The sequence below is a fragment of the Nerophis lumbriciformis genome, linkage group LG31 (genome assembly GCF_033978685.3).
Source record: "Nerophis lumbriciformis linkage group LG31, RoL_Nlum_v2.1, whole genome shotgun sequence".
Lineage (NCBI taxonomy): Eukaryota > Metazoa > Chordata > Actinopteri > Syngnathiformes > Syngnathidae > Nerophis > Nerophis lumbriciformis.
Genome location: NC_084578.2, coordinates 29,787,986 through 29,802,500, shown reverse-complemented (window position 1 = coordinate 29,802,500; position 14,515 = coordinate 29,787,986). Strand labels below are relative to the sequence as shown.

Sequence of the window (14,515 nt, the reverse complement as noted above, 5' to 3'; positions counted from 1 at the left end):
ATTTGGACAACCAGGTATGGTGAAGATAAGGTCCTTTTTTTCTTGAATAAAAAAGAAAGTAAAAATATAAAAACAGTTACATAGAAACTAGTAATTAATGAAAATTAACTGTTAAAGGTTAGTACTATTAGTGGACCAGCAGCACGCACAATCATGTGTGCTTACGGACTGTATCCCTGCAGACTGTATTGATATATATTGATATATAATGTAGGAACCAGAATATTAATAACAGAAAGAAACAACCCTTTTGTGTGAATGAGCTGTAAATGGGGGAGGGAGGTTTTTTGGGTTGGTGCACTAATTGTAAGTGTATCTTGTGTTTTTTATGTTGATTTAATAAATAAATAATTTAAAAAAACGATACCGATAATAAAAAAAAGATACCGATAATTTTCGAAATAACATTTTAACGCATTTATCGGCTGATAATATCGGCAGGCCAATATTGATTGATTGATTGAAACTTTTATTAGTAGATTGCACAGTGAAGTACATATTCCGTACAATTGACCACTAAATGGTAACACCCGAATACGTTTTTCAAGTCGGGGTCCACTTAAATTGATTCATGATACAGATATATACAATTTTCATAATACAGTCATCACACAAGATAATGATCAGAGTATACATTGAATTATTTACATTATTTACAATCCGGGGTGTGGGATATGGAGGGGGGGGATATTATTGGACATCTCTAGTTATAACTTATTGTTCGTGTATAAAAATACTTGGTTATCGTTATTTTAATTGTTAAATAAAACAAAACTAATAAAGTTTAAAAAAAGAAAAGAACTAATCTCATTGGCCCCGTTTTCTTCAAGCCCGATCGTGATTGGTCCATATATGTGAGTTATCTTCGTCCCCACCCCCTTGGCGATGATTGGTCCATATTTGTGGGTTTTCTTCGTCCCCACCCTTTTAGCGGTGATTCTTGTTCGCGTATAACAAATAATTGGTTGTCGTTATTTTAATTGTTGAATAAAACAAAACTAATAAAGTTTTAAAGAAAAAACAAATCTCCTCGGCCCCGTTTTCTTCAAGCCCGACCGTGATTGGTCCATATAGGTGAGTTTTTTTTCGTCCCCACCCCCTTGGCGATGATTGGTCCATATATGTGAGTTTTCTTCAAGCCCGACCGTGATTGGTCCATATATGTGAGTTTTCTTCGTCCCCACCCCCTTGGCGATGATTGGTCGATATATGTGGGTTTTCTTTGTCCCCACCCCCTTCACGAAATGTCGCGAAGTCAGTGACGACGTGACGTCATTCCTCGGCGCCACACACGTGGGACGAGCTCCTGAGCGACGCCACACACGCGAGGCGGACAACATGGCAGCAGTGCAGGCACTCGAGATACAGCTGGCGCAAAAGTTAGCGTCTAACGAAAAGCCCATCCGAACTAAAGCTTTAAAGAAGCTAAGGAAGTATATCAACGTCAGGTCACAGAAGGCAACAGGTAAGCAGCTCACGTTTAACGCTACAACTTTGATAGCATGATTGGCAACGGAGACTAAACCAGCTAGCATTAGCATAATGTGTATCAGACTCGGCTGAAAAGTGCTTAAAAACGTCGAAAGGCACGCGATTTAACTTAAGAAACATCACACATTTCTGTCAAAAACGTATCGAGTCAATGAAACATGGTAAAAAAAAAAACGTTAACACCCTCCACTTCCTGAGACTTACAGCCCAGTTATGTTTAAGTGCTTGTTAGGTCATAGGAATAATGTTTCCTCTGTAAAATGTAAACTGAACACATGTCTGAAACTTGCATTACATTGACGTAAGCTATTTATTTTTATAGAGTGCACCATTGTACTATTTACAAAACGGATCTCCACTCAAGCTATTAATTCCTTAGTCTTTTATGTGGTAATTTGCAATACATAGTTTTCACGCCCGACTGATTTCCCATGATGCTCCGCGCGATCCGCCATTTTGAAAGGCAAGCGCACCGGTACAACATCAGCAAATTCATATATACGAACCCGTTCACAAACGTATGCATAATGGCCGAGAAACCAGCAAAAAAGAAGTATAAAGAAGGCTTGGACAACCAGACGTTGGAAAGATACAACCAGAAGACACAATGCATAGGCGTTGACCCGTACGAAGTGCCGAAACAAAGTTTCACGTATGACCACAAATGCCTCCCGGCCATAACGTACATAGACATTTTGAACTACCTCGTCAATTACACCAGTGCCTATACAATGGAGGAATTGAGGGCATTCAAGTCTCTGGAGGCGTACAACCAGTTTATTAACGGATGGGTCAGCGACGTTAAAAGCATGACTGCAAACGAGAAAGTGCTTGTAGTGGGCAGGGTATGTATATATAACGTACATTAAAACCATGTGTTTAGCGAGGACACGTCGGACTCCTTAGGATAAGGGGAGTCTGCCCAAGCCTGTCCTCTCCCATCCACTTATATTTATTTATATATGTGATAAATTTGTTAATTTATTCAATTTGTTAGTTTTGATAATGCCCAACTGAAGAGTATAAAATATAATTCACGAGTATGACAATTTTTTTTCACTTAAATCCCAGATTGAAATGGAAAATATATGAATTTAAAGTATGCCCCCTCTCAATTGATGCTTGCCAACCACAAGCGTCGTCTCTCCTCGCTGATTTTCCTTGTCTGTTCTCCTTCGTTGTGTCTAATTTTAGGAATACTGAAAAATCCTCGCTGCACTGATCCATCCCGTCGATTTGTACATCCATTCACCCAACAGGAAATAACCATTATGCGCCTTTCACCAGTGTTTGCTCGAAGCTATTGTCAATAATCGTGAAGCGTGTCAACTAGGCCAGGTGTGTTTTGTTTGCCTCCCAAGATGGCGGATGACCCGGGATAACCCGGATGTGTGACGTCACGTAAACACCATGTATTAGAGGCATGCTGTCTGAATTGAACAGGCATTAAATACTTCAAGTGGAAGCTTAATCTTTAGGTTGGGGAGCTGCCCATTAGAGCAGGGGTCGGCAACCCAAAATGTTGAAAAAGCTTAAAATAAGTAAAACAAATCTGTCTGGAGCCGCAAAAATGTAAACAGCCTTATATACGTGTTATAATGAAGGCAGCACATGATGTAAGTGTCCATTTTAGCTATGTTAGCCTACTATCAAAGGCTGACGCAAATCTTCGTTGACAGAAATGTTGTATTTTAATTTTTATTCTACACATTTTTGCAACATTGGAATTAATTAGTAAAATGAAGGCTTCTCACAGGATGAGATAAGTTCTGGAAATTAATGGCTCAGAATGGCCAACGGTATAGATGGGTGTGTCCAAGTTAAAGGAAACGGCAGGCTCTCTTCTTCAAATGGATTTATTACAATCTTTGCGAGCTGGGTAACGTTTGCTGTGGTCTGGAACAACATGGCACACAAACACAGAAATTCAGCCAATATTACATACAGATAATGTGTCATGAGACATGCACATATAAATTAAATACACAGACGACATAAGTAAAGGAAATTAAATGAGCTCAAATTACCTACAAATGAGACATCATTATGCAATATGTACATACAGCTAGCCTATTTAGCATGTTAGCACTGAATAGCTTGCAGTTATGGATTGACCAAATATGCCTGATAAGCACTCCAGCAAATCAATAGAATCAACAAAGCTCACCTTTGTTCATTCACGCACAGCATAAAACGTTTGGTGGACAAAATGAGACAAAGGAGTGACATAAAACACGTCTTTCTGTGGCAGCATCAGAGAAAGTTGTACATGTAAACAAACTACGATGAGTTCAAGGATCGGTGAAATTAGTAAGACAAAACGGTGCTTTCCAAATACTCATCAGTGAAGCATGTTTAATATAAACAGTGGGATTTCTAACAATTAGGAGAGTTTGTGTCATGTTTGTTCTCCTACAGAAAATATATCAAAACAAAAATATATTTTTTTGTTTATCTTTTTCCATTTTCACACATCTCTGAAAGAGGTCCATAGAGCCACTCGGGCAGCGCTTAAGAGCCGCATGCGACTCAAGAGCCGCAGGTTGCTGACCCCCGCAATAGAGTAAGGTTACAATACCAGAATGTCAGTAGTCGATAAAGATACCTGTGTATAGGTAATGTTCTCATTGTATGATAACACAAGGAAGTGGAACATATGTCAGTCTCTGTGGAACATACACTATATTGCCAAAAGTATTTGGCCACTTGCCTTTACTCACATATGAACTTGAAGTGCCATCCCATGGAATTGTCCAACATGTTTTGGTATCTTGGAGCATTCAAAGTTCCTTTCACTGGAACTCTGGGGGGGGGGGGCCAAGCCCAACTCCTGAAAAACCAACCCCACACCATAATTCCTCCTCCACCAAATTTCACACTCGGCACAATGCAGTCCGAAATGTAGCGTTCTCCTGGCAACCTCCAAACCCAGACGCGTCCATCAGATTGCCAGACGGAAAAGTGTTATTCATCAGTCCAGAGAAGGCGTCTCCACTGCTCTAGAGTCCAGTGGCGACATGCTTTACACCACTGCATCCCACACTTTGCATTGGACTTGGTGATGTATGGTTTAGATGCAGCTGCTCGGCCATGGAAACCCATTCATCTATACTGTAACTAAGCTGCTCATTAGGCTATTAGAAACATGTAAATACCTATTTTACTTTTGTCCATTTAAAAGTAAGGACAGAAAAAGTGCAAAATAAAACAAGTATATTCTGTTATATTACAAATAACAATAAAAACAAAACTAACTTGCTGAAAAAGTTGTTTAAATGTGTAAAAATCTGTAAACTAATATATTATTGATTATTGGGACGGTGTGACTCGGTTGGTCGAGCGGCCGTGCCAGCAACCTGAGGGTTCCTGGTCTGATCCCCGGCTTCCGCCATCCTAGTCACATCCGTTGTGTGCTTGAGCAAGACACTTCACTCTTTCTCCTGATGGGTCGTGGTCAAGGCCTTGCATGGCAGCTCCCGCCATCAGTGTGTGAATGTGGAAAGTGTCAAAGGGCTTGGAGTACCTTGAAGGTAGAAACATGCTATACAAGTATAACCCTTTAACTCCTGGCATTTTTAACTTTCTTATAGACTCAACGAATATAATTGTGTCATTGATTAATTCTTAACATTTTAGATATCTAATAGGTTGCATGTTTACTATGGCTGTGTGATATGGCCGAAAACTGTATCACGATATATGTTTTTTATATTGATCGATATCGATAATTATTGATACTTTTTATGACATCTTCAAGTTTGCCAAAAAATTCTAGTAAAATAGTACACGTCAATAGGCATCAGGCATACACTGAAACTTATCTTAATTGAATATTATTTTAAGTAACGCATTAATTCCTTCCATCCATCCATTTTCTGCGCTTTCCCTAGTAATTAATTACATTTATTAAAGAGTAATTCAAGTACATTTTGGTAAAATGACAAGTAACTATAATAATTACTTTTTAAAGGTAATTTTCAGAACACAGCCTGTCACTCAGCATCTTGAAGCAGTTGGCAGGTTGGTGTACCTAGCTAACATCTTTGTTTGTATGTCCTATGTTTGTTAAAAGTCAATTATTTTCATGTTGCTGCTGACATTTAAACATGTCCTCTTAAACCACTGCACCTATTGCACATTTGGTTCTTTAATGTTTTTGTTATCTGAAGAATTGAGCATAGCTAAAAAAATTTTTTTGAAGGAGATTAGAGTTTATATTTGACTTTTCTTAGATTATTTTCAGGGCTTTTTATTACCTCAAAAGACCTTAAAGTTAGGATCCTATTATGCAGAACCTACTTTTCTTACTTGTTGGTGCCTATTTTTTTGTATTTGAGATCCCCATCAGTCATAAAATTAAGGCATGGTGGAGATATTTAGTTACGTCAACAAATACACTGCTCAAAAAAATTAAAGGAACAGTTTTTTATCAGGGTATGGCATGAATTAAATTGCACTTTTTTGATAAGGTTTTTGTCAGGTACGTGGCAGAGGGGGTTGTTAATCAGTTTCAGCTGCATTGGTGTTGATGGAATTAACAGGTGCACTAGAGGGGCAACAACGAGATGGCCCCCAAAACAGGACTGGTTTTGCAGGTGGAGGCCATTTCAAGTTCCTCCCTCTTGATCTTTTTTTTAACTGTTTTTCCACAAGTGTTGGCTTTAGCTAGAGTCATTATCACGACTGCGATTTCTTAACCCTCCTGAAGTTGCGCAGATTGTCCTACTCCTCCAGGATGGCACCTCCATGCGTGCTGTTGCAAGAAGTTTTGATGTGTCTCCCAGTACAATCTCCAGAGCATGGAGGAGATTCCAGGAGACAGGCAGTTACTCTAGGAGAGCTGGACAGGGCCGTAAACGGTCCTCATCCTATCAGCAGGACCGATATCTGCTGCTTTGTGCAAGGAGGAACAGGTTGAGCACTGCCCGAGCCCTACAGAATGACCTCCAGCAGGCTACTGGTGTGAATGTCTCTGCCCAAACAGTCTGAAACAGACTTCATGAGGGTGGCCTCAGGGCACGACGTCCTGTAGTGTACCCTGTGCTCACTGCTCAGAACCGTGGAGCTCGATTGGCATTTGCCATAGAACACCAGAATTGGCAAATTTGCCACTGGCGCCCTGTGCTTTTCACAGATGAGCAGGTTTAGCCTGAGCACCTGTGATAGATGTGAAACGGTCTGGAGAAGCCAAGGAGAGCGCTATGCTGCCAGCAACATCATTCAGCATGACCCGTTCGGTGGTGGGTCAGTGATGGTCTGGGGAGGCATTTCCATGGAGGGACCAACAGACCTCTACAGGCTAGAGAACGGCAGTCTGACTGCCATTAGGTATCGGGATGAAATCCTTGCACCCATGGTCAGACCCTACGTTGGTGCAGTAGGTCCTGGGTTCCTCCTGGTCCACGACAATGCCCGGCCTCATTTGGCAAGAGTATGCAGACAGTATCTGGAGGATGAAGGAATTGACACAATTGAATGGCCCTCACGATCACCTGATCTAAACCCGATAGAACACCTCTGGGACATAATGTTTCGGTCCATCAGACGCCGCCAGGTTGCTCCTCAGACTTTACAGGAGTTCACTGATGCCCTTAGACAGATCTGGGAGCACATCCCACAAGACACCATCCGTCATCTCATTAGGAGCATGCTGCGATGTTGTCAAGCATGCATACAAGTATGTGGGGGCCACACAAGATATTGAAAATAATTTTGAGTTGCAGAAATTGAATTTAGGCAAAATGGACGAGCCTGCCACATCATTTTTTCACTTTGATTTTTGGGGTGTCTATATACTGAGCCCTCTGTAGGCTGAAAACTTTTATTTCCATCAAAAGATGTGGCATCCTTTTGTTCCTGAGACATTAAACTGTCCATATCAGTATAGATATCCAACTTTTTTTTCACCATTGAAATCTGATGTGTTTTCAAAGTGTTCCTTTAATTTTTTTGAGCAGTGTATTTCCATGTATGGGTTAGTTTACGGGCCAAACTATCAGAACATGAGTTTTGATCCATATCGCCTAGCCTTTCACTCGTGTTAGCGACAGGGATTTTTAGTTTAGGAATGTTCTCTGTGTTTCATGGATTGTTGCAGTAGGCCTAATGATGGCCTTGTGTTTATATGTATTAGTGCACACATGTACCTTGTTTGAGTTTTAAAAATAAATTGTGATATTTAAGACATTTCATATTGCTCTAAAAAAATTCTGCACTACAAAAAAAATGTGCTACTATTTTTTTTCACTAATAGCACTGGTGCTACTAGTGAAAAAGCTAAGTGTACAGCACTGACTGGCGAATGTGTCCGGTTCTGTCCTGTAGAAATAAGAATAAAGCGACCAAATTGTCCCGAATCGACAGCCTCGTCATTCCAACCCGAAAGCTGAGCTTCGCAGACCCATTGTCGAGTAAAGTGAAGGGTGTTACCCCCGACTGGGAGCCGAACAGCAGGAAAGATGTAGTTTATACTGTCATGTGATTGGTTGTTTGCATGTCTCTCAGTGACACTTCCTGTTTTCTGAGTTCCCAAAGTGCGAGTGACTTCATTAAACTAATCTTGCTTCATAATTTCTGGTTTCTTCAGAGCAAAAATATAAATATATATCGTATTTTATCGAACGCATTTTATATTGATATTGGTTGTATCTTTCACAATATATAATAGTATCGTATCATTGGCCCAGCTCTAAATATGACTCTTACAGCAACTCACTCAATTTGATTCAGACTCCTGGGTGACCATTTGATTCAGAATGGATTCTCGGTTCAACACAATTTTTGATTCAAATTGATTCTTGCAATATATTATTTGGTATTTGAGCTGAGCTTATAAATGATTATTTTTGTAATCGAGTAGTCTATCGATTAGTTTTTTGAATTAATCAAGTATTCGAAACATTCTTTATAGCCTCATTGCATATTTTAGGGAAAATGGCTAAAAAACAGTTTTTCTTGCTTACCATGACCTTCGTTCTTTTTTTCTAATTAATGTACATTATCCGCATTTAATTTTCACTTTAAACATGTGTTTTGTGTGTGCTCTATTTCAGCAGCACCATGGAAACTGTTTGCGTATTTAAAGTTCCAAGCAATCCAAGTGGATTAAATTTGATAAATTTTGATTGATTAATTAAAAAACAGAATATAAATCAAAGCATTTTTTCTAATCAAATTAATCGATTAATCATTGCAGCCCTACTGCTTTTACTGTTTTTACTGTGCTAAGCTAGATTTTCTTATGAGACCATGTACGGGTTTACGATTCTTTGCAGATGGGTTTACGAGTGAAGAGCTGCTGAAGCTATGGAAGGGTCTGTTCTACTGTTTGTGGATGCAGGACAAACCCCTTTTACAGGTATGTTGCGTTTTGTTCTTTTTAGACATCAAATGTCTTTCAAGCTTTTCACACTCAAACTTAAATGGCAGTATTGTGGCTAATGTCTTTAACCTCCTACAACGAGCAGTATTCAACTAAAGAATGGACTCGCACACAAAGACAAGTGCAGTACTCAGTGTAGACCTTTTTTACCCAAGTAACACATTTAGTACATTTTAGAAAGGGCATGCAGTGTTGGCGATAGGAATTTTCAAAATTGGGTCCTAAGGACCCCATCAAGTTATAAAAATGGGTCCCACAGTAACCCGACAATGGGTCTAGTAGTTTGTGTAACCGTTTTGAAAACAAATGATAAATGTATGCATTATCCTGTTATATCTCACGTTCTATATCGTTTTTGGAAAATGTTGTCATAAACGTTACGTAATTCATTAAAAAACTAATACAAAAAACACATTTTTATGCATATGTAAACTTATTCAGTTATAAACATTCACTTTCTTCTTTCCTTCATGGATCTAAACTTTACCGCTGCCACCCCAAAATCAAAGTTCTCTGGCTGACGAGGACCACTGACACATCTCATTTGTGCATGTTTTACTAGAATACCCTTATGAGCATTACATTTATCAAAATCAAGTACCTACTGTAGGCGCCCTGGGTTAAAAGCCGCGCCTTCAATGAACGGCATATTTCAAAACTTTGTCCACCAATAAGCCGCCCCGTGTTGTAAGCCGCATCTAACTGCGCTAAAGGAATGTCAAAAAAACAGTCAGATAGGTCAGTCAAACTTTAATAATATATTAAAAACCAGCGTTCTAACAACTCTGTTCACTCCCAAAATGTACGCAAATGTGCAATCACAAACATACGTATATCAACATGGACAGAGCTGCGTGAAAAAAGCCACCCGGCCTCTTCGCGTAAACTTAAACTTACCTTAACCACTCGCTCATCTTTTCTTCATCCATCCCTTCGAGTTAGCTTTTATGATGACGCCGGCTGGAAAGGTCTCTTTTGGCAAGGTCTTCCTTTTGAATATCACCATGGGTGGAAGTTAGCATGGCAAGCTAGAACCACAGTGAAGGATGACTTCTCATTCCCTGTGGTGCGAATATTCACCGTACGTGCTCCCGTTCCACAGTGCGGTTCACAGGAATATCAGTTGCTGTGAAATACGGTAGTAATCCGTGTGCGGATGGAGAGATTGCGTCTTTTCATGAACCGGATCCTTGTCGCTTAGTAGGAGCCATTTTGTGGTCTTTACAGATGTAAACAGGAAATGAAACGTACGGTGATATCCGCGCGTTTTTCTTCTTCTTCCGGGGGCGGGTGGTTGCTTACAGTAGAAGAAGAAGCGCTTCCTGTTCTATGGGGGCGGGTGCTTACCTTGGCGGTTGCTTGCGTAGAAGAAGAAGCGCTTCCTGTTCTACCGGGAAAAAAGATGGCGGCTGTTTACCTAAGTTGCGAGATCGAAACTTTATGAAAATGAATCTTAATATTTATCCATATATAAAGCGCACCGGGTTAAAAGCCGCACTGTCAGCTTTTGAGTAAATTTGTGGTTTTTAGGTGCGGCTAATGGTGCGGAAAATACGGTACCCTTTTTAGAGCAAATATCTACCCAAACGACTACTTTGCTGCTGCCAAAGGTTGTTTTGAAGGGTATATAAACAAGTAAACAGTACGGTAGGTACTTGATTTTGATATGTAATGTTCATAAGGGTGTTGTAGTAAAATATGCAGAAATGAGATGTCAATGTGAAAGTACTACTTTAAATACATTTTTGGCAGCAGCAAAGTGGTCGTTTGGGTATATTTGAGCTTTGTCAAGGGTATTTCAACAAGTAAACAGTACAGTAGTTACTTGATTTTGATATATGTAATGCTCATAAGTAGGGATGATGTTCCAAACCGGTTCTCCCGATTGTTCGATAAGAAAAGAACCGATTCCATGGATTCAAATCCCTTTTTGAGAACCGGTTCCCGTTACCGAAGCCACTATACCATATTTTCGCGACCATAGGGCGCACCGTATTAAAAGGCGCAGTTACGAGTGCTATTTCTGTATTTTACGCAGAAATAAGACGCAGTGTATTTTTGGGCGCAGGCATGGTTAAACATACGCTAGCTTAAAACATACGCTAGCATGCATGGACGCTGTTTTAAAAAGGCAGCAGGAGCAAAGCTGAGTTTGGTTGTATTTTATTGAAGTATTTATCAATGTACTCACATTATTTTTTGATCAATCCTCATCCATCAAAGTCCTCATTTTCTGTGTCCGAAATGAACAGCTGGGCAAGTTCTCCATCAAACACGCCAGATTCCCTGTCCTCATTTTCAAAGTCAGTCTCGTTGTACATTAGCATAGCAAGCTAGCACAACAGTAAAAGCGGACTTCTCTTGCCCTGTTGTGCGTATCGATTCGCTATGGTGCTGGTCCCCTTCTTCTCCACAGTGTGCTTCACCGGGATGTCGAAATTGAGCGGCACCTCGTCCATGTAGGTGATGTGTTTGTCGGCAATTTTTTTATTTATTTACGACGCACATAGCAGCACTATATGCTCACTGGGGGCGTGCCTTTAGCGTCCTCTCTTACCTGAAACCTTCACCCTTTAACGTCCGCATGCTGTCCTCAGTCACGTCCGCATGCTGTCCTCAGTCACGTCCGCATACTGTCCTCAGTCACGTCCGCATGCTGTCCTCAGTCACGTCCGCGTGCTGTCCACAGTCACGTCCGCATGCTGTCCAGTCACGTCCGCATGCTGTCCACAGTCATGTCCGCATGCTGTCCTCAGTCACGTCCGCGTGCTGTCCACAGTCACGTCCGCGTGCTGTCCACAGTCACGTCCGCATGCTGTCCACAGTCACGTCCGCGTGCTGTCCTCAGTCACGTCCGCGTGCTGTCCACAGTCACGTCCGCGTGCTGTCCACAGTCACGTCCGCATGCTGTCCTCAGTCACGTCCGCATGCTGTCCTCAGTCACGTCCGCATGCTGTCCACAGTCACGTCCGCATGCTGTCCACAGTCACGTCCGCGTGCTGTCCTCAGTCACGTCCGTGTGCTGTCCACAGTCACGTCCGCATGCTGTCCAGTCACGTCCGCATGCTGTCCACAGTCACGTCCGCATGCTGTCCTCAGTCACGTCCGCGTGCTGTCCACAGTCACGTCCGCATGCTGTCCAGTCACGTCCGCATGCTGTCCACAGTCACGTCCGCATGCTGTCCACAGTCACGTCCGCATGCTGTCCTCAGTCACGTCCGCATGCTGTCCTCAGTCACGTCCGCATGCTGTCCACAGTCACGTCCGCATGCTGTCCACAGTCACGTCCGCATGCTGTCCACAGTCACGTCCGCATGCTGTCCACAGTCACGTCCGCATGCTGTCCACAGTCACGTCCGCATGCTGTCCTCAGTCACGTCCGCTTTTCCTCCATATAAACAGCGTGCCGGCCCAGTCATATAACATCTATCGCTTTTGGAACTCAGTGCACACACAACAACCTATCTGGATTCGATAAGCAATCAAACTCGATAATTTCTTAACGAACATCATCCCTACTCATAAGGGTATTCTAGTAAAATATAAGTGTGTAAATTATGTGACGTGTTAATATCAAAATATTACGTTGAATCACTTTTTGTTAGGCAATATTACATTTAATGAAAATTTTACATAAATGAATACATCCAGACACTTTATAAGTATTTATTATGTGCACAAAGAAATAACAGTTACAATTGTATGTATCTTCCAAACAAGAAAGAGGTTTTATCACATCATCGGACCAACAACAGTCCTTTAAATCTCATTAATACCACAGAAAAGGCAAACTGTCATTTTACGGACACGATAAAGGCTTAAATGTCAAACACGTAGCGTTACAATAACCACGAAAATAAAGTGTTTGTCTTACACCCAGTAATCCGCTGTGGAAAGACGAAGCCAAGCAATGCAGGTTTAGAGAGCGGTGCGCGCTTCCGCAAAGGAAATCTATTTTTGGTGGGAATCACATTTTGGCACAACACCGGCAAATATAAACAAAACAAAACACTGGCGGAAAGCGATAATCGTTTAAAAAACAAGCAAACCAGAGTCTTGACCCAGAGAAGGCAGGGTCGGTAAAAAAAAATCTGCGTCCCAAGGACGCACGGACTTCCGGAAATGCGCGTCCTTTCTGATTTCAATGCTTAAAAAGACACAAATTGCATTAACGCCAACATTGGCATGCAATGAAACACAAGTTTTAAGTGACATCATTCGTAATAGTGAAATCCAGTGAAAAAAGTATTTTCCTTTTGGGGCGGTATAGCTCGGTTGGTAGAGTGGCCGTGCCAGCAACTTGAGGGTTCCAGGTTCGATCCCCGCTTCCGCCATCCTAGTCACTGCCGCTGTGTCCTTGGGCAAGACACTTTACCCACCTGCTCCCAGTGCCACCCACACTGGTTTAAATGTAACTTAGATATTGGGTGTCACTATGTAAAAGCGCTTTGAGTCACTAGAGAAAAGCGCTATATAAATATAATTCACTTCACTTTTCAGCCATGAATAGTGATGTAACGAGTAATGTTACTATGAGTCAATCTAAGGTCCCGTTTACACTGCACACCAAATCAGATTTTTTTCCCTAAAGTGACAGAGCAGATTTTCTTTGCCAGTCTAAAGGCTGCAAAGTGCTTAAAATCTGATCTTTTCGCATCAGATTTAGTCCACATAAGGAGGTAGTCCAAATCTGATTGGAATTTAATCTTTTCAAATGTAAACGCAATGCGACCTGAATGCAACTTATATATGACTTTTTGTCAGTTTTGAGTGAGCTACGCCACTTGTGTGTGCGGGGAAAGACACAATCGCCAGTGGAAGTGGATACTTAATTTTCGGTGTATCATTTGTCAAAAGTGCACAAATAATAGGTTATATGTAATATATGAACATTAGGGGTGTAACGGTACGTGTATTTGTATTAAACCGTTGCAGTACGGGGGTTCGGTTCGGAGGTGTACCGAACGAGTACACATGCTAGCAGCGACCGGGCTAGGACAACATGTAAAAGCCAGAGCTGGAAGACCCTCCGGCCTCTTTAAGATCTCCCGTTTGGGAACACTTTGGCTGCGCGATACAACCATGGAGGACGGAGGTTTTCCGTCATTGTTCAGCAGGTGCTTCTGACAACACGTCAAACATGTGTTGCACCTTTCCTGCTTCCGACTCCCAGACCGGGAGACACTCCTCTAGGGCCGATGTATTCTTAGGGGCAACACCCTTCACTCTACCCGGCAGTGATTCTCCACTGCTCCGGACTCCAGGGTAAATGACGAGTCCGGCGGTTCGTTGCAAATCGTGGCTTTATTGAGGTCTTGCACACAGCCAATCCAACAAAACACTAGCCACTCCCCGCACTCAGCTACCGCTCCCTCACCTCGTTCGCCCACACACTCACCTCACATGCTGTCACATATTAAAGGGCCACATATACGTTACTCTCATAACACATGCTAACTCATTTGAAGCGTCACCTCGGCGAGTCAGGCTGGGCTAAAGCAATAACAAATGTTTTTATAACAGCAGATATAAGTCCATATTGCATTAAAAACTAGATTTTGACCCACTTCTATGGTGGAAGAACAATGAGCCCATATATCCTCTTACTGCCAAGTTAGCCAGGCTGGGGGGGGAAGAAAAGTT

General features: G+C 41.7%; 1 protein-coding gene across 3 annotated transcripts in view; it reads left to right on the top strand.

Moving 5' to 3' along the window:
• The first annotated feature begins 1,252 nt into the window (after window positions 1-1,252).
• Window positions 1,253-14,515, top strand: part of LOC133574193 (uncharacterized) — a 45,658-nt gene continuing 32,395 nt past the window's right edge. For all 3 annotated transcript variants that reach the window (XM_061926289.2, XM_061926288.2, XM_061926287.2), the window contains exons 1-2: window positions 1,253-1,465; window positions 8,766-8,848. In XM_061926289.2, the coding sequence (XP_061782273.1) occupies window positions 1,339-1,465; window positions 8,766-8,848 (210 nt within the window). In that variant the 5' untranslated portion in view covers window positions 1,253-1,338. The remainder of the gene's footprint in view (window positions 1,466-8,765; window positions 8,849-14,515) is intronic.